The 21,551-nt window shown below is 40.2% G+C and overlaps 1 protein-coding gene across 1 annotated transcript in view; it reads left to right on the top strand.

The window, feature by feature from the left end:
* ADAMTS19 (ADAM metallopeptidase with thrombospondin type 1 motif 19) overlaps positions 1 to 21,551 on the top strand; it is a 271,247-nt gene that overhangs the window by 65,511 nt on the left and 184,185 nt on the right. The window contains 3 exon segments of the mRNA XM_030567704.1: positions 13,384 to 13,556; positions 14,526 to 14,609; positions 16,315 to 16,472. Of these exon segments, the coding sequence (XP_030423564.1) occupies positions 13,384 to 13,556; positions 14,526 to 14,609; positions 16,315 to 16,472 (415 nt within the window).

Raw genomic sequence — 21,551 nt, 5'->3', positions numbered from 1 at the left:
TCCCTCAGTACAGATTAAGTTGGTTACTTCTAGTCTCTTACCTTCAGGGGACATAAAGAATAGTTGATCACAATCCTCTTCAAACAGTCCTTAACATATTTGAATACTGTTATGTACCCACTTGATTTTCTTCTCTCAAGACTAAACATGCCCAGTGTTCTAAACCTTTTATCATTTTTGTTGCTTTCCTCTGGACTCTCTCCAGTTTGTCCACATCTTTCTTAAAGTGTGGTGCCCCAAACTGGAAACAATACTTCAGCTGAGGCCTCACCAGTGCCGAGTAGACAATTACGTCCTGTGTCTTGCATATGTTAGTACACTCCAAAATGATATTAGCCTTTTTTGCAACAGGATTTCTGCCAATCTGACCCGGAGGAAATTCCTTCCCTACCCCAAATATGGTGATCAGTTAGACTCTGAGCCTGTGGGCAAGACCCACCAGCCAGATACCTGGAAAGAATTCTCTGCAGTAACTCAGAGCCTTCCCCTTCTAGTGTCCCATCACTGGCTGTTGGAGATGTTTGCTGCTAGCAGTTGCAGATTGGCTACATGCCATTGTAGGCAGTCTCATCATGATACCCCTCCTTAAAATTATCAAGATGAGTCTCAAAACCAGTTAGTGTTTTTGCCCCCACTGCTCCCCTTGGGAGGCTGTTCCTGAACTTCAGCCTCTGATGGTTAGAAACCTTTGTCTAATTTCAAGCCTAAACTTGTTGATGGCCAGTTTATATCCATTTGTTCTTGTGTCCACATTGGCACTTAACTTAAATAACTCCTCTCCCTCCCTGGTATTTATTCTTCTGATGTATTTATAGAGAGCAATCACATCTCCCCTCAGCCTTCTTGTGGTCAGGCTAAACAAGCCAAGCTCTTTGAGTCTCCTCTAAAAAGGTAGGTTTTCCATTCCTCAGAGCATCCAAGTAGCCCTTCTCTGCGCATGTTCTAGTTTAAATTCACCTTTCTTTAACAAGGGAGACCAGAATTGCACAAAGTATTCCAGATGAAGTCTCACTAGTGCCTTGTATAATGGCATAAAAACTTCCACTGTTTCTACTGGAAATACGTCACCTAATACATGCTAGAACTTCATTACCTTTTTTTCACAGCTGCATTACTTTGTCAGCTCTTAGTCATCCTGGGATCAACCAATTCACCCATTTTTGGTTCATGTTCAAGTTGTGATCCACTATAACGTCCAGATCCTTTTCTTCAGAACTACCAGCTAGCCAGTTTTCCCCATTTTATAGTTGTGCATTTGATTTTTGTTTCCTAAATGTAATTCTTTGCACTTGTCTTTATTGCATTTTATCTTGTTGATTTCAGACCAATTCTCTAATTTGTTAAGGTCATTTTGAATTCTAATCATGTTGTCCAAAGTGCCTGAAGTCTCTCCCAGCTTTGTGTCATTTGCAAAGCATACTCTCTACTTCATCATCCAAGGCATTGATGAAAATATTGTATAGTATTGGGCCCTGTAGGACCCCATTAGATAGGTCCTCCCAATTGACAGAGAGCCACTGATAACCAGTTGTGTACCCATCTTATTGTACTTTCATCTAGACCACATTTTCCTAGTTTGTTTATGAGACTGTCATGTCGGACTGTGTCAGAAGTATTACTAAAATAAACATATAACATATTGACTGCTTCCTTCCATCCACTAGGCTAGTATTCCAGTCAAAGAAGGAAATAAGAATGATTTGCAACGATTTGTTCTTGACAAATCCATGTTGTCTATTATATATAGGGTGCTATTATCCTTTAGATGCTTACAAATTGATTGTAATTTTCCCAGTATCTTTCTGGGTATCAAAATTAGACTGACTGGTCTATAACTCCTTGGGTTCTCCTTTTTCCCCTTTTTAAAGATCATGCCTCAATGATCTCACCAGTGGTGTACTAAAAGTCATTAAAGGGAACACACATCTGTGCTGAATGTGTTGGAGGATCATTAAGACTAAAAGCTGTGCATACAGAACTGGAAGAAGACAATCAAATAAGGTATTATTTGTTATCTATTCCTATGGGAATGGGTTGAAAGATAACACACAGTGAAACAGTTTTTTGGGGGGAAAACTAAGAACCTGTTTTTACTTAAGCAAAAAGTCACACCGTGGCGCGTACAGACTTCCTCTGTGCGTGTAGATCAGCCTGCCTTTTTTACTGGAAATGTGTTTGTGTGTGGAGACTTGTCTAGATGATGCATTGTTGCATGCCAGCTGGAGTCTAAACTCTAGTACACATCAGCATTTTGCATACTAACTGTCCTTGTGGACCCTACTGGGATGCACTAAAAGGTCCCAAATGTGTGTTGATGTGGTACTATTTCTGACTATATCAATGTGCACTAGGAACTTTACATCCCAGCTGGTGAGCACTATTGCAATGTGTAGACAAGCCTTTTGCATTTTATTTGTGTGTGTGTGTGTCAGACACAAATACCTAGACATAGACACAGACCTCACATTCCACTCCTTTCTCAGTAAATGGACCACAAGAAGGACCAGAGGTTGGCTGAGAGTCCATTAGGCTGAGAAGGAGAGTGAGACACTTGGTAATAAGCAAAGTCCTAGGGTAATTTGACTGATATTCTATATAACTAATTCTTCAGCCTTCCTAGTTTTTGTGGTTTTTAACATTTCTGGTTAATGTTTTTATTTTCTCTTTTTTTTTTCCTAGACTATGTCAAATGCACTTTTCTTGTAGGGAATTTGATATGTTGACTGCTTATGTGGGGAAAGTAGTATTGGGCACCATGGAGAGAGGAAAGATGCTTCTGTCCTTAAGGAAGAAGTAGCAGTATGTAGTAACAGCTTGGGAACTCAATCAAAGCTGAAAGGAATTGCAATCCCTCCTTAAATGGTACTGCGAAGAGGCTGGGTCGGGGCATGAGGATTGCTGAATGGTTGAGGTTTCCTAGGCTTGGTTGCAGTAACCAACAGGGAGTGATTCTGAGCAATTTATTCATCTTTCCTGTTTTCTGTAGCTATAGAAAATAATTCAAAGCTGATGTTGTAGAGTGTCATCTTTGTAACTTTCACTTTGTGTTATTTATTATACTGCCAACTAAATGAATGTGGTTTCATTGAAAATATATTGCTATACAATGTAAATCCTATTTGGAGTTTTTTTACTCTAATTTCAGTTCCTTCAGCTCATGCACAATAAAATAATTTTTTTGCACTGAAACTATTTGCGCCTATACCCTGTAGTTCAAGTAATTTAGTAATTAGTACTGCTTTACAATTTTACCTATTTATAAATATGCAAAGAACCAGATACATGGTTTTCTATAACGTTCCTGGTTATCTGGCAATGATAATGACAACCAGTTGAATACAAATTATGCCAATATGGTGTAACACCATTTATCTGAAGGATTTAGGGGACAGCTGAAATCTTCTGATAAATGAAATTTCAGATGACAGGGAAGCCTGCTAGCAAACTAAGAAAAGGCTGGCTGGCTTAATATAGGCTCTTCCTTGGCTTGACAACCCCAGAGAGCTCTGAAGGAAATGGGCATGGCTGGGTGGAATTCTCATGCTGTACAATCCTGAGAGACATAATCAAGTTCCATTAATTTGGATTGTACTGTAATATACAAGTATCTTTCTCTATGACTACAGTATTGACAAATAAATACATTATGAGTTATTATCTTCTGCTGGGTATTGTTTATTATCCATTCTACCAGAATAAATGTTCAGCTAATTAAAACTTTTATATCAACTCATTTTTCTAAAGAGCAGTAACAATGTCGTATTAAAGTTTCTAGTTGATAGCTGCCATTTGTAATTGAGAATCAAAGAATGGATAAACTGTGTTGCTGGAAACTTTACTGGAGTCAATCAGTCCTTCTAGGATATAGGTGGATGAACAAGATGACTCACTAGAGTTCTCTTCTAACTGAAATGAGTCTGTTATTTTGATTTAGGGCTATAACCTTGAATTTCAGCATTAAATACTTGCATTGTAAATCATAGTTATATGGCTTATAGGATGTGTTTCTTGGTCAGCATCCTGACACTGAAGCTTTTAAAGAAACCGATTTCTCAAAAAATGTCAAAAATACATCTAGTTAATAAAATACACTGTGATTCTATAATTGTCATCTATGTAAAGTTAAGGACTAGTCATATACACTAAGTTTAGGTCATGCAAAAAGGCCAGAGATTTAGACTTAAGATATCTATCAGAATTGTTATTTTATATTTTTTAAATTATTTTAGCTTTGAAGAAAGTATGTTTAAATTTGTATAGTGTTATATTGGACCCTTTAAGAGGGAGCAGAGCCAGTGCACCTGAGCTACAGTAGCTGACCCAGATTTGGCTTTAGAAGAGGGCTTCTGGGTCAGGGGAAGGAGGAGGACTCTCAATGAGGGTACGTCTACACTATGGGATAATTCCGATTTTACATAAACCGGTTTTATAAAACAGATTATATGAAGTCGAGTGCACGCGGCCACACTAAGCACATTAATTTGGCGGAGTGCGTCCCTGGTCCGAGGCTAGCGTCGATTTCCGGAGCGTTGCACTGTGGGTAGCTATTCCGTAGCTATCCCATAATCCCCGTAGTCTCCCCTGCCCCTTAGAATTCTGGGTTGAGAGCCCAGTGGCTGATGGGGCAAAAATCATTGTCGCGGGTGGTTCTGGGTAAATGTCATCAGTCATTCCTTCCTCTGGGAAAGCAGCGGCAGACAATCATTTCGCTCCCTTTTTCCCTGGATTGCCCTGGCAGATGCCATAGCATGGCAACCATGGAGCCCGTTCAGCTTTTTTTTTTTTTACAGTCACCGTATGTGTACTGGATGCCGTGGACAGAGGCGATACTTCAGCGCTACACAGCAGCATTCATTTGCTTTTGCATGATAGCAGAGATGGTTACCAGTCATTCTGTACCGTCTGCTGCCAGTGTAATTTGGCAATGAGATGACGGTTATCTGTCCTTCTGTGCTGTCTGCTGCTATCATGGGTGCCCCGGCTGAGATCGGCCGGGGCGCAAAAGCAAAACTGGGAATGACTCCCCGAGTCAATTCCTCCTTTATGGTTTCTAAAAATAGTCAGTCCTGCCTAGAATAAGGGGCAAGTGTACTAGAGAACCAGTGTATCAGGAGAGCACAGCTGCTCCATGTCAGATCCTGCAGAAATGATGAGCTACATGCCATCATTCTTTGTTTCGGTCTTCACTGAGAAGTCTGAAGGAATGTCTAATATAGTGAATGCTTACGGGAAGAGGGTAGATTTAGAAGATAAAATAAAAAAAGAGCAAGTAAAAAATCACTTAGAAAAGTTAGATGCCTGCAAGTCACCAGGGCCTGATGAAATGCATCCTAGAATACTCAAGGAGTTAATAGAGGAGGTATCTGAGCCTCTAGCTATTATCTTTGGGAAATCATGGGAGACGGGGGATATTCCAGAAGACTGGAAGGGGGCAAATATAGTGCCCATCTATAAAAAGGGAAATAAAAACAACCCAGGAAACTACAGACCAGTTAGTTTAACTTCTGTGCCAGGGAAGATAATGGAACAGGTAATTAAAGAAATCATCTGCAAACACTTGGAAGGTGGTAAGGTGATAGGGAATAGCCAGCATGGATTTGTAAAGAACAAATCATGTCAAACTAATCTGATAGCGTTCTTTGATAGGATAACGAGCCTTGTGGATAAGGGAGAAGCAGTGGATGTGATATACCTAGACTTTAGTAAGGCATTTGATACGGTCTCGCATGATATTCTTATAGATAATCTAGGAAAGTACAATTTAGATGGGGCTACTATAAGGTGGGTGCATAACTGGCTGGATAACCGTACTCAGAGAGTAGTTGTTAATGGCTCCCAATCCTGCTGGAAAGGTATAACAAGTGGGGTTCCGCAGGGGTCTGTTTTGGGACCGGTTCTGTTCAATATCTTCATCAACGATTTAGATGTTGGCATAGAAAGTACGCTTATTAAATTTGCGGACGATACCAAACTGGGAGGGATTGCAACTGCTTTGGAGGACAGGGTCAAAATTCAAAATGATCTGGACAAATTGGAGAAATGGTCTGAGGTAAACAGGATGAAGTTCAATAAAGATAAATGCAAAGTGCTCCACTTAGGAAGGAACAATCAGTTTCACACATACAGAATGGGAAGAGACTGTCTAGGAAGGAGTATGGCAGAAAGAGATCTAGGGGTCATAGTAGACCACAAGCTTAATATGAGTGAACAGTGTGATACTGTTGCAAAAAAAAGCAAACGTGATTCTGGGATGCATTAACAGGTGTGTGGTAAACAAGACACGAGAAGTCATTCTTCCGCTTTACTCTGCGCTGGTCAGGCCTCAGCTGGAGTATTGTGTCCAGTTCTGGGCACCACATTTCAAGAAAGATGTGGAGAAATTGGAGAGGGTCCAGAGAAGAGCAACAAGAATGATTAAAGGTCTTGAGAACATGACCTATGAAGGAAGGCTGAAGGAATTTGGTTTGTTTAGTTTGGAAAAGAGAAGACTGAGAGGGGACATGATAGCAGTTTTCAGGTATCTAAAAGGGTGTCATCAGGAGGAGGGAGAAAACTTGTTCACCTTAGCCTCCAATGATAGAACAAGAAGCAATGGGCTTAAACTGCAGCAAGGGAGATTTAGGTTGGACATTAGGAAAAAGTTTCTAACTGTCAGGGTAGTTAAACACTGGAATAGATTGCCTAGGGAAGTTGTGGAATCTCCATCTCTGGAGATATTTAAGAGTAGGTTAGATAAATGTCTATTAGGGATGGTCTAGACAATATTTGGTCCTGCCATGAGGGCAGGGGACTGGACTCGATGACCTCTCGAGGTCCCTTCCAGTCCTGGAGTCTATGAATCTATTCACAGGGGGTGCCCCTGCGACAACCCCACCCGTTGCTTCCCTCCTCCCCCAAACTTCCTGGGCTACTGTGGCAGTGTCCCCCCCCCATGAAGTTATAAAGTTCATGAAGTGTCATGAAGTTATAAAGAATGCAGGAATAACAAACAGTGACTTGTTAGTGAGATAAAATGAGGGGGAGGCAGTCTCCCGCTGCTATGACAGTCCAGGCAGGACATTAAGTGGTGCGGAGGAGAGGAGCCCAGCGTGCCGCTGCTATGCTAGTCCAGGCAGTACAGAATCTTTTCTTTACACAGGAAAGGGAGGGGGCTGATGGAACTCAGCCCCCAGTTGCTATGCTGAGGACGATTACCAGCCGTTCTGTCCCATCTACTGGGAATGACCAGGAATCATTCCTGTTCTTACCCAGGCGCCCCTGAGGCCAGCCAGAGGTATTCAGCAGTTACCAAGCACGGGCTTATGGTGACAACGGATAGCAGTCATATTGTACCTTCTGCCATCGGGGAGGGGAGAAGAGCGGATACTGCTCTTCACTGCTGCAGCATCGCGTCTACCACCAGCATTCAGTAGACATACGGTGACATTGAAAAAAGTCAAGAAACGATTTCTTTCCCTTTTCTTTCACGTGATGGGGGGAGGGAGTAAATTGACGAGCTATACCCTGAACCACGCTGGACAATGTGTTTGAACCTACAGGCATTGGGAGCCAAGAATGCAAATACTTTTTGGAGACTGCTGAGGACTGTGGGATAGCTGGAGTCCTCAGTACCCCTTCCCTCCGTGAGCGTCTATTTGAGTCTCTGGCTTTCCATTACACTTCTCACGCAGCACTGTGTAGCCTGTAGATTTTTTTTTTAAAATGCTTTGGCATTTCGTCTTCTGTAACGGAGCTCTGATAGAACAGATTTGTTTCCCCATACAGTGATCAGATCCAGTATCTCCCGTACGGTCCATGCTGGAGCTTTTTTTGGATTTGGGACTGCATTGCCACTCGTGCTGATCAGAGCTCCACGCTGGGCAAACAGGAAATGAAAATCAAAATTTCATGGGGCTTTTCCTGTTTACCTGGCCACTGCATCCGAGTTGAGATTGCTGTCCAGAGCGGTCACAGTGGTGCACTATGGGATACCGCCTGGAGGCCAATACCATCGATTTACGGCCACACTAACCCTAATCCGATATGGTAATACCGATTTTAGCGCTACTCCTCTCGTCGGGGAGGAGTACAGAAACTGATTTAAAGAGCCCTTTATATCGATATAAAGGGCCTCGTAATGTGGATGGGTACAGCGTTAAATCGGTTTAACGCTGCTAAAATCGGTTTAAATGCGTAGTGTAGACCAGGCCTGAGGGAGACCTTGTGGGTCAGAGCTAGGAAGCAGGACTGCCAGGGGCCTCCAGAGAGAAAAGGTCTCGGGGATTGGTACTCTGTGAACTTGGAAGAGAATCAGGAGTAGCAGGACTGCCAGTCTCTCCTGGAAGGAGAGGTAGTAAGAATATGAAAAATAAAGGGGAAAAATCCCCTGGGAGTTATAGCCTAGGGTGAGCTGAAGAATTGTTTCAAGTTTGGACAATAAAGCTGCCTATAGAGACTGTCGGTGTGGCAGTAATCTAAACCTTCCCATGATTCCTCCTGTTCTGCACTCAATACCATTCATTTTTATTCTCTAGAAGTTTTCTCAAAGCCACTGCTTTGGTAGCTAAATTAGATTAAAATATGAATTTTCCAAGATAATTAACCATTCCCAGGAACCCTTGGACATCTTTCTTTGACAGTTCAATGGCTGAAATTTTCCTCTTATCAGGTTTTACACCTTCATTGAAAATAACGTCCCCAACAAAAGTCAGTTTCTCCCTATTTAGTTTGAGATTTGCAGCTCTAGTTGCATCCAGGACTTCCTCAAGTCTATGATCATGCTCCTTTCATTGATCCCCAGATGATGATGTCATCCACTGAGGTGTCAACACCGTTAATATGTTCATAAATCATATGTATGGTTTTGTGGTACACTTCTGATGTTGAAGCTATGCCGAAGGATAAGAGTAAAAATGTGTATCTTCCAAATAGGGTATTAAATTTGCATAGCTTTGAGCTTTTTTCATTAATTTTAGCTGCCAAAACCCTGAGGATGCATCCAATTTACTGAAATATTGATCATTTACAAATTGAACCATAATCTCTTCCCTGGTTGGTAGTTTGAAATGTTCTCTTTTTATAGCTTTGTTGAGGTGTCTGGTATCTAAGCATAGGTGTAGCTGACTTGTTATTTTTCTTCACAAGGACTAAGGAGCTCACCCATTTTTGTTTTTTTTTGTTTAGCTCCTCAGTTTTTTGTATTGCTTGCATTGCTTCAATCCTTGCAAGATCAGCCTTGAATTTATCCTGGAGTGCAAATGGCACCTTTCTACATGGATAGGTAACTGGAGGGCCCTGCTTGTTTATCCAGGTTGTATGTTCACCCTACAAGCAACTCAACCCTTGAAACAGGTCATAATATTCCTGACAGAGTGCCTCATAGCCAGGTTCAGTATGATCTTGCAGGGACAGCACCCATTTTACCAGACTGAGTTTCTCACATGCAGTCAGGTCTAAAACTAGTGTCACTTTCTTTGGCATTACAATGACAGGGAGCCTATACATGGTGTTTTTATGGTGGTTGCTAGCAGTGCACCTCCCCTTCACTGGTATATTAGTTCCAGAATAGCCAGTTACTTTTATTTTTGTTGGTTCCAGTTTTGGTCTTATTTTCAGTCTTTCATAATCTTGTTCAGACAGCATACTAACTTGAGCTCCTGTGTCCATTTCAGTGGAATAATTGTTCCATTCAATGTCATAGGCAGTATCCAGTTACTCTCATCAGGCTTGATAGATCCCAGTAAATCTATGAAAAACTCCTCAACCAGACTGTCTTTAACTGAATGCACTTGACTTTTCTGCATGTGGGATCTACAGCACTTTGCAAAATGATTATTTCCCCACATTTATGACAGAGTTTCCCAAAGGCAACACATTGTTTGGGGCCATGCTGTGATCCACAACTTCCACTTAACCGTCTGTATCTAGTTTTCCCCTCGATCAATGATTTTCGTAGTGAGTGGTTCCACTTTCTGATTTTAACCTGTTCTGGCTATATTCTTTAGTACTTAGTGTATGGATAATCTCTTCTGTGTAATTCAGTTCTTTGGCTTGTTCTTTCACAGTTTCTGCTGCCCTGCATATTTGGAGAGCTTTTTCTAAAATTAAATATTTTTCATGGAGGAGTGTCTCTCTTTACACATTGTTATTAATGCCACAAATGATTCTCTCTAATCAAAGACTCTACCAAGTCACCAAAGTCACAGATTTTACTGAGTTTCCTTAATTCTGTGACATATTGCTCTATGATGTCATCAGTTTTTTTGCATTCATGTAAAAAATTTGTATCTGTCAAAGGCAGGGCCAGATTAACTCTCCTGTGGGCCCGGGACTATAGATTTTGTGTAGCCCCTGTATACAAGTATTTTTTCTTGGAGGGAGTTTGGTGCAGGAGGGGGCTAGGGCAGAGGACTGGAGTGCAGGAGGGAGATTCTGATCTCAGGCAGGGGGTTAGGGTTGCGGGGGGTGCAAAGTGCAGGCTCTGGCCAGGAGGCGCTTACCACAGGCAAATCCCTGCTGGCAGCACATCAGGGTTCAGGCAGGCTGCCTGCTTGCCGTGACCCCATGCTGTAGAGATGTGCTAGTAGCCTGCTGCTTCTGAGAGTGGCCTGGGTCCTGCTCTCCTTGGGTCCTGCTTCTGAGAGCGGCTTGGGTCCTGAGAGTCCTGCTGCTTCTGAGAGCGCAGGACTTTTAGTGACCTCGAGTTGGAGATCGCTGCCTCTGACTTATTTTTGCTGGACTCCCCTTCAGCCAGGGCCTTGGGCTGCAGCCCCTAAAGCCCCTGCCTTAATCCTGTCCTGCTCAAAGATCTCATTCCTTTTTGGCATGCAACATGCCTCAAATGTAGTCAATATTTTATTTAACTTCATGCATTTACCTTCTTCAAATTTAAATTTGTTATAAATATCCAAAGCTTCCTTCCTAGCAACATGCAAAAAGATTTGATTTCACTTTACCATTTTTATCCTCTGCCCCTATGGCTGTCAAATACAATTCAAATCTCTGCCTGAATTTTTTCCAGTTTGCCGCAACGTTGCCTGACAATTGCAGACTGGAACAAGGTTGCAACACATCCATTTTGGACTCCACCCCACTTTCTTAAGCTAGTCAAGCTACTATTGTGCTCACCAAATACATGCAAAAGCCTCTACGCCTGGTGCTTCACTTGCTTCTCTGATGCCTCTCTTTGTCTCTGCTTTCAGTTGCAAAGACAGGAGTTAACTTCAAAATCGCTTCAAAAAAGTCCTGTTTCCTTCTCATTCAGCACTTCTGACACCATGTAATGATTTGGGGGTTCATTAAACAACAAACCAATGACAGAGAGGAATAAAACAGTAATAAAACAAACTGGAGAGCTTCTGTAGTGAGCTGCTGCACACAGCCATATGGTGTTCCCAATCCGTGCCCCCAGGGCACATCTCCAAATTCCCACACTCTTAACACTGTCCCTGATGAGGAAGTATCTCCAAATCACAATTTTTCATAAATGTATCTTTACATTTAGCATTGTATTGGCTTTCACTACTCTGTAAGTAATATTTTTGAAGTCATTAAGCCTAAAGAGATTATTTCAGTATTTTTGTGAAAAGTTTTTCTTATGTTTTGGAAAGCATGCTGAAATTCATAAGATGGAGTACAGGAATTTACCACATAGGGATGAGACTGGTTAATTGAAAAACATTTTGCTCAAATCTCCTAATGCCTGAACTGTCTCAGAACATGTGTCTATAATTGCTATCTCCAGCATAAATTGTGTCCCAACATAGGGTCCAAACCCACACCATGGAGCTCTGAGAGTTATTTACTTGACTTAAATTGGAGCAACTTTTGTGACATGCAAGATAGTCCAATATGAATCATGGATAGTGCTTGCATTTTATTTTGTTGTTTCATTAAACTTTAAAATTAGTATTGCTAATTACTGTATAAATACCTGGCTACCTTCTGGTCCACCTATCTGTGTAAATAAATTCAAATCCATTTTTTTATAATAACCTAAATTGTAGTTGGAATTTTGTTGTATTTAAATAATCAAGAACTGGTGGTCTCTATTCATCTACGAGTTTAATACATTTTCAATTTGGAGTTTATTGCGTGCTTAGAAACTTATTTACTCAAGTCATCTTTTGCGCATTATTTAATTTGTATATAATTATGGCAATTTTTACTTTGAAGTCTTGTTTTTCTAGTCCTTTTTGTAAAATTGAGGAAAGTGCTTCAATGAAATCCTCCAGTATATGACCCTTCAAACTACTACTTGCAAAACAGAGTTTGTCCCCTGATTTTTACTAATGAATTGGTCCACATGTACAACATGCTCTTGTTCCTTGGGGTTTTAATGTGTTTCTATCCAGATTTTTCTTTCTCTGTGTGTGTGGGGGGGGGGGGTGATAGGAAGGGGGAGAGATGTGTGGACTGCAGATTTTTCCGAAGGCAGGGAGATACTCTTGTAACTTTATTACAGTTGGTATGGCAACACCCATTTTTTTATGTTCTCTGTGCATATATATTTTCCTACTGTATCTTCCACTGCATGCATCCAATGAAGTGGGTTTTAGCCCATGAAAGCTTATGCTCAAATAAATTTGTTAGTCTCTAAGGTGCCACAAGCACTCCTCATTCTTGTAACTTCAATAAGCCTATTTTTGTGTCAACCCATGACATTAATTAGTATTCTTCCCTTAGCCAGACTGAAGGCGAAATCCTGTTTTGTTTTACATGCGTACACTAGAACTAGGGAGGAAGGTGCAGCAGGCCCTCCGGGCTCTGGTGTACTCGTGCAGCAGCAGGACAGAATTCCAGCTTGAGCAGTATGCTGGACTAGCAGCTAACATGCTTGAATATAGTCCATAGCGTCATACTAAGCATGAGTGGATAAGTAGCCCCAGTAAATATGTTACCATGTATTAATTATTACATTGTATTATAAATGCATATACAGTTGAATCTCTATTTTTCTAACTACCTGGGTATTGAGGGATTCATAACATTCAGTGTCTGAGTTAAAGTAGTACAGTGCATAAGTTGCAGTATGGAGCGCTGCACTGCTTTCTTGTCCCACAAACCATTGCAAAGTGATTTCTAGTGCATTGAAGGCATCAGAATATGAAGGGATGTGGACTTGTATTTCATCGACTTCACCTTCTTTGTGGGATTTCCATCCCCCTCCCCCCCATTGGGAAAAATGGTTTGTATAACTGATTGTTCATAAGACTGGTGTTTGTAAAATCAAAGTTCTATTGTAATCCTGTAGTTGTTGTTCTCTCTCCACTCACAGATGTCTTGGCAGTGATTTTTTATAGTACAACTTTTTCTAGCAAATCCTAAAAATGTCACCTCAGTGACACTTACATAAAACTGCTATGTTAAAGGATGAATTCATGTAGCAATATTTTTATGTTACAGATAAAAGAAAATCCAGGAATCAAAAACTAGGAGGAAGAGGAAGAAAAAAAAGATACTCCTATAAATTACCTCAGGAGTACAATATAGAAACTGTAGTGGTTGCAGATCCAGCTATGGTTTCGTATCATGGAGCAGATGCTGCCAGGCGATTTATTTTAACCATCTTAAATATGGTAGGAAACTCTTAGAACTTATCAAGGCATTTGGCAGAAAGAAAAATGCATGCCCAGAGATTGATTGAATTAATTGTTACAGTTGTTCAACAGGCATAATTAACTGTAAGTGGGCATTCCATAAAATTCAGTAGACTGTCAGAAAGTACTATGAATATTCAGCAGCACAGAAGCTATGATTCTGCAGACGTATCTTGTATCTTCAAAAGTGAAGCAAAATAAGTGGGAGTTGAACAGCATGATTGCATGATTAGAAACCCATATTGTTGTTTGAACTATATTCAGGGTGAATGCTTCGGACAAGAGTCTGATCTGAACTCATTATGAAGAGGTTACTCTTCTCATTTAGAAGGATCTTTTGATCTTGGTGGCTAGAGGAGAAGCAATTACAGTCTCAGACAAAGTTATGTTTCCTCCCAGCAATGAACGTGAATGCAACACACTTATTTGATCCACAAGGCAGTGAAAATTAGTAACTGCAGTATGTAAGAATAAAGGATCATGAAATGAAGAGTGGGAAAAACCTGATCACAACTACTCTGTTTGTTTGGCCCTGTGAGCTATTGCTTCTTGCCATCTGCTACTCACTTTTAGCCTCGGTCCTGCATTTATCTCAATGGGATGCATGGCATGACACTATGTACATGTGGAAGTGTTTGAATAAATGGGCTATGGTTTGTAAAGCTCTGTCATGGTCATCTGGAGAAGATAGAGCCCTTTTAGGATACTTGGACCAAACACTGGATAACCCCTTATCTGTCGTCTCCTCCCCCTCACCTCAAAAAACATTAATATCTAAGTATTGTGTTATATTTAATGTGTAGAAAATTCAAATGTCAAGTCAAAGTCCTACAATATTAAGAGATCCTTGAATTCTGAGATTTGATTTTTTTGAAGCTTGTAATGTATTCCAGTGTGTCCAATGAAAGCACTCATGTTTGTTTTTTTGTTTTGTTTTTTTTTTTAAAGGTTTTTAACCTTTTCCAGCACAAGAGCCTTGGAATTCAAGTGACTCTTCGAGTGACTAAGCTTGTTCTGCTTCATGAGACTCCAGTAAGAAAGTACTGAATATGTCTTATTCTGTGACGAGACATTGTAGAATGAATAGAAGGGTAGGGACATGTTGCTTGCTGCTTCATTAAGTCATAGAATATTCAACACTGATAATTTTTCTCCATTTATCTCCTGTCTATTCATTATTATTTTTACTATTAATATTTATTTGTGGTGAGAGACCCCAATCAAAATTGGGAGCTCATAGCACTAGATGCTATATGTCTGCACAGTGATAGACAATTCCCACACCTAGTTTATTTCAAAATTGAGGGCCTTATGGCTTTCAAGTAACCTAAAAATTGTAAATGATTTTTTCTTAATCCGTAGTTGAGACTGGCTGGTATTTACAAACTTCAGTCCATTGTCAGCTATTTTTTTTGCTGTGCTTGTGGATATTTCACTGTGAAAGGAAAATCCTTTTAGTTTCAAAGCTTACAGTTAGTTGTAAAATTAGATATAGGTCAGTCATATGTAAACAAAGCAAGAGTGTAGCCACTCTTTCATGATATATCTTTCAGACATCATTTTAGAACTCATCTTTTAAATCCTGTTCCCTTGTTGAAGAGATGAATCAGCTGTTGTAGTGTGTGGTCATTCTTTGGAGTGACCTATGGTTCCCTTATATTTTAGAGTAGTAGTATGTGGACTTTTTGTTATTTTACAAAGTATCTGAAAGCTTTGCATATTTTAGTTGGAGTTCACAAAAATAATAAATGGAATCTTATATCTATGTAAGAGAGATTTTTAACGTATACGTTTAAATAAATTAAATTATCCTTAGGCTAGTAGCTAAAGAAGCATTTCTTGTTTAGACATATAGTAATCCTCTCAGCAGGAAAAAAAGATTCCTCAAATCCAAACACTGCATCTTGGCATCAGTGCTCTCCCTAGATACAATTAACTCCAGCTTGTACCAGTGGAAGATCAGCACATATGGGGAGAAGAATATGGGTGACAAGGTCCACTGTATGTATCTGAGGGCGTACTTTTCACCAGCATTGATTTAATTAAAGTTAAACAAAGATGGCTTCTGTTCTTGAAGTTAAAACAATTGTGCCATGTATATTTTGTGACAAATAAAACAGAATATCTATATTAACTGAAACAAAGCATGTGCTTACATTTGTAGAATTATTTGAGAACATTTTTCTTTGTACACTATATCTTATATATACTACAGGAAAAAATGCCATTAAACTGAAAAACAGAAATCAGAAATATATTCATATCAGGAATCAGAAATATATTCATATCTAGACAACTATAGATCAACAATGCATGGCAGACAACGAAATCTATTATAATAATTTCACATGAGTAATTAGGACTAAATGTGGGGTGAGGCATTGTTAGGAAATTCTGATATATGGGTGAAAGTTGTGGTCAGCTTTGTGATCTCATAACTTATACACATTGGCAAATAAAAGATGAAAAAATTATATATTGTCATTTACATGTTCATAATAATATGAACAATTATATAAAACAAGCAATTCAGTTTTCAGGCAGCAAAGAATCCTGTGGCACCTTATAGACTGACAGACGTTTTGGAGCATGAGCTTTCATGGGTGAATACCCACTTTGTCGGAATACCCATGAAAGGTCATGCTCCAAAACATCTGTTAGTTTATAAGGTGCCACAGGATTCTTTGCTGCTTTTACAGATCCAGACTAACACGGCTACCCCTCTGATAATTTTCAGGCAGATATGTATATCGGGAATCATGGAGAAAAAATGCTGGAGAGTTTCTGTAAGTGGCAACATGAGGAGTTTGGCAAGAAGAATGATATACATTTAGAAATGTCAACAAGCTGGGGAGAAGACATGTCCTCAGTAGATGCAGCCATACTTATCACAAGGTAATATTTTCTAAAAACAATCTCTTAAAAAAAAATAGCCTGATGTCTTCATGGCAGCACTGTAGAGGCAGAGAAATTCAGTTGTCTTGTCTTCTGGGGTGATACAGTTTGGGTTTAGCTTTAGTTATGGAAAGAAATGGGATTTCAGCCTTCTCTCCTGCTCTTTTCTGGTAATTAAAGTGAGGTATTATTAGAGATCAAATTGTTAGAAGGAAAGATGCTGGAACAAATTGATATAAAAAGAAATCTGTCACCAGGCCCAGATGTTATACATCCAGGAGTCCTGAAGGAGCTTCAGTATGAAGTGGCTGAGAGGCTACCAAAATATGCAATCTCTCATTCAAAAGAGCTACTGTTCCAGAGGGTTGGGGTGAGAGGGGGGTTAATACATATTGTAGCTAGGGGTGATTTGGAGAATAACAGACCAGTAAGTTTTTTAAATCTGACTCTGGAAAATTGGTTAAAATGACAATTGAAAATTAAACACCTGGAATGATAGGGTCTAACCAGCATGGTTTTTGTAATTACTAGCATTCTTTGAATGTTTAAATAACCAGTTGACATTATTTCAATTTTCAAAAGGCCTTTGACAAGTTCCCTTACAAGAGGCTGCTAAAGAAACTAAGTAATCACAAAATAAGAGTCAAGTAGTGTCATTAGCCAAAAATAGACTAGGAGACAAAAAATAAAGAGTTGGATTAAATAGTCAGTTTCCATTATACAAAAAGATATTGTTGAGGGGTAACTCAAGGTTTTGTACTAGTACTTATACTGTGCTAGTTGTTTAATAAATATATTAATGATCTGGAAAAGGGTGAACAGTGAGGTTGCAAAATGTGGATGTGATGAGAAATTAATTAGGTTAATCAAGACAAGAGAGGACTGTGAGAACTTCAGAGGGGCCCTAACCAAGCTAGATGACTAGGCAGCATGGGTCAAGTGAAGTTCAATGTCAATAAGTGGCAAAGTAATGTATTTTGAGGAAAAAATAAACTATTCATACACAGTACAAAGTGCTAAATTTGCTGTATAACTCAGGAGGTGGAACTGGGTGTCATTGTGGACAGACTTCTGTTCAATGTGCATAAAGACTTCTGTTCAATGTGCATCTGCAGCCAAAAAAAGCAAACAAGATGTTAGATTACATAAGGAATAGGAGTGGCAATAATACAGAAAGTCAGTGGTGTCACCTTATCTACATTACTGATGCAGTATTTGTCACCCCACCTCAAGAGAGAGATTGCAGAATTACAGGGGGATCAGAGAATGGTGACACAGATGATTAGGGGCTTGGAAAAAACTCCCATGAGGAGACAGAGAGAGGTTTATAATTGTTACCTTAGAAAGGAGAGGAGGCATGATATAGTACATATAATAATGAATAGTATATAGCAGATTGGTTGGGAGGCTCTGTTCTCCCTGTTTCATAATACAGGAACAAGGAGACACACTCAATTAAATTTAAAAAAGTGGCAAATTCAAAAACAATTAAAGGAAACATTTTTTTTTTCACTCCACATGTAGTTAGACTGTGAACTCATCACCATGGGACATCACTGAGGCAAAGAATTTAGGAAGATTCAAAAAGGGATTGGACACTTTTATGGATAGCAAATTGATTTCAGTGGGAGTAAGGCGCTTGGGCATTTCTGAAAATCCCACTAGGCAACTGTCTGCATTGTTAGTAATTGAAATACCTTTCAATATCTGGACCTTAAACTCCCATACTTCCATTTCCTCTAAAATGAAGAATAACACTTGAGGTCTGTCTTGACTTCAATATGGAAGAGTTTTTAAAGGTGTTAGCGAGCACATTCTCACTAACATTTTCTAAAACTAGTGGAGGTAAGGCAAGGTATACTTTAGTGTGTGCTAGTTGGTCAGGTTGAAGCCTAATTTAAAAAATAAACATAGCACTATTCCCCTGTTATAGTGTGCTTGGATGGCCGGGAGACTTAGTGGTTAGTGCACCTAGCTTCAAGCCCCTTGCTTCTCTACATGAATGGCAGAGATGCCTCATTCCTGCCTTTAGGCCAGGCATCTTCTGGCTTCCTTAGGCATGTAAGTCTCAGATCTTAAGGGGGTGTGGCACGTGGACCCAAGCCCTGCTTGGGTTGCCAATTCAAGGTTTGCCCTGGACTCTTCCAGAATTAAAGCTAAATCTTTAACTAAAGATTATGTCATGTGATGAAACTACTAGGAATATGTCCAACCAAAATTGGCAACCCTAGGGCCATCCCACTTTATCAGATGCATGGAGTGGAAAATACAGGAGCGGGTATAAATACATGAGAGGATGGAAGTTACCTTACCGAGTGTGAGATCAGTCTAACAAGACAATTAAATTAACAGCAGGATACCAAGGGAGGAAAAATAACTTTTGAAGTGGTAATGAGAGTGGCCCATTTCAGACTGTTGACAAGAAGGTATGAGTAACAGTAGGGGGAAATTAGCATTGGGAAAATTAGGTTTAAGTTTTGTAATAACCCAACCACTCCCAAGTCTTTATTCAGGCCTAATCTGATGGTGTCCAGTTTGCAAATTAATTCCAGTTCTGCAGTTTCACGTTGGAGTCTGTTTTAAAAAAAATTTTTTGGCACTTTTAGGTCTGTTATTGAGTGACTGGAGAGACTGAAGTGTTCTCCTACTGGCTTTTGAATGTTATGATTCCTGATGTCAGATTTTTGTCCGTTTATTCTTTTGTGTAGGGACTGTCCGGTTTGGCCAGTGTACATGGCAGAGGGGCATTTCTGGCACATGATGGCATATATCACATTGGTAGATGTGGAGGTGAAGAGCCCCTGATGGTGTGGCTGATGTGGTTAGGTCCTATGATGGTGTCCCTTGAATAGATATGTGGACAGAGTTGGCACCAGGGTTTGTTGCAAGGTTTGGTTCCTGGGTTGGTGTTTTTGTTGTGTGGTGTGTAGTTGCTGGTGAGTATTTGCTTCAGGTTGGGGGGCTGTGTGTAACCGAGGACTGGCCTGTCTCCCAAGATCTGTGAGACTGAGGGATTGTCCTTCAGGATAGGTTGTAGATTCTTGATGATGCGCTGGAGAGGTTTTAGTTGGGGGCTCTGGTGATGGCTAGCGGCTTTGTTATTTTCTTTATTGGGTGTGTCTTGTAGTAGGTGACTTCTGGGTACTCTTCTGGCTCTGTCAATCAGTTTCTTCACTTCACCGGGTGGGTATTGTAGTTTTAAGAACGCTTGATAGAGATCCAGTAGGTGTTTGTCTCTGTCTGAGGGATCGGAGCAAATGTGGTTGTATCTTATAGCTTGGTTGTAGACAATGGATCATGTGATGTAATCTGGATGAAAGCTGGAGGCATGTAGGTAAGTATAGTGGTCAGTAGGTTTCTGGTGTAGGGTGGTGTTATGTGACCATCGCTTATTAGAACTGTAATGTCTAGGAAGTGGACCTCTTGTGTGGACTGGTCCAGGCTGAGGTTGATGATGGGGTGGAAATTGTTGAAATCCTGTGGAATTCCTCAAGGGCCTCCTTCTCATGGGTCCAGATGATGAAGATATCATCAGTGTAGCTCAAGTAGAGTAGGGGCATAAGGGGATGAGAGCTGAGGAAGCACTGTTTCTAAGACAAGCCATAAAAATGTTGGCATACTTTAGGGCCATGCGGGTACCCATAGCAGTCCCTCTGGCTTGAAGGTATAAATTGTCCCCAAATCTGAAATAGTTGTGGGTGAGGACAAAGTTACAAAGTCCAGCCACCAGGTTTACTGTGATGGTATTGGGGATGCTATTACTAATCAGTCGCTTGATTACTAACACTTTATCTTCTCCTGTGCTTTTGGTTATCTCATCATTGCTCCATTTTAATAGCACTCCAGATATTACCCTCTTTGTTTCAGTCAATACTTTGGCAGCTGCCCATTTATTTTACTTTCCTTAGTGTCTTAGGTTGTAGCAGTTTATCAGCTTGCTCTTTGTCCTTCACACCTGAACTAAAAGATCCCCATCTCACAATCTCTGGCTCTTATTATATCCCCTATGCTTAAAAAAAAAAAATCCAGTCAGCTACTTTCACAGGATTAATGTCACCTAATCTTATTTCTTGGGCTAGGGGTCTTACAATTATAACATATTGGTTTATTATTTCCTGCCTCAGCTTTGCTTTTTTGCTGATGGTTGTCATCGTGATCATCTGCTTCTGCATCTACTCTTTTTTTTTTCTTTTTTGTTTTCCCCCTACTTTGTATTCATTCTCCTTCTCTAGTAGACTTTTTCTTCAGTTCCCAGAGTGACTTCATATGGGATCAGAAATCCTCCAGCCCAGAAACTGCCCAGTCCAGCCTATCAGGCCTTAAGTGAGCCAGGTTCCCTCTCCTTTTCTTCTCCTGTAGGACGGGCATTGGCTGCAGGTATAGTGGAGCGAGGCTAGTGGGGCCCATAGGCTCTCTTTAACCCCTTTGTCATGGTGTGAGGGTTTCTCTGCTCCATCACATCCCCTTATTCAGAATAACTTCTGGACCCAGTGCCTAGATGGACCAAACTAATAATGCCACACTCAAGACTGCAAGAATCTCCCAACTGGTGGTTTATTCTATAATTAGATTCACTAAGCCAGTAACAAAGAGCTTCTGTAGCACCACACTGGTAAACAAGAAGCCAAACATAGCCTCCTTTAGGCATTCCAGCCTCTGGCTCCCATCTAGCAAACAGTGATAGGTTACTGAAAACCCCATTCGCCATACTTAAAGTTCTACCAATCCCAAAGGATCAGACACTTACCCTACTCTACCCTACCCTCAGGTCAGTCTATATTTCAGATCTTACCCAAATGTCACACTCTCAGCCAATCCTTAGTAAACTGTAAGATTTATTAATAAAAATCATTATTATTTTTATTAATAAAATCATTGAATGGTTAAGGAATCATAGACATACAAATAATGTTCAGTGTTCATAGCTCAGGATCATAGCAGTGATATTATATCTGTTGGCTTGTAAAAGTCTCCTAGGAATTATCCCAACAGGTCAGAATCCAAAGGCAGCTTAGATGTAAAGTCTGATGGAGTCTCTCCATGTATTTGCTGGGGTTTTCCCAAGTAACTACTTGGAAG

This window comes from Gopherus evgoodei, chromosome 6 (assembly GCF_007399415.2).
Source record: "Gopherus evgoodei ecotype Sinaloan lineage chromosome 6, rGopEvg1_v1.p, whole genome shotgun sequence".
Lineage (NCBI taxonomy): Eukaryota > Metazoa > Chordata > Testudines > Testudinidae > Gopherus > Gopherus evgoodei.
This window is presented reverse-complemented; position numbering and strand designations above follow the sequence as displayed.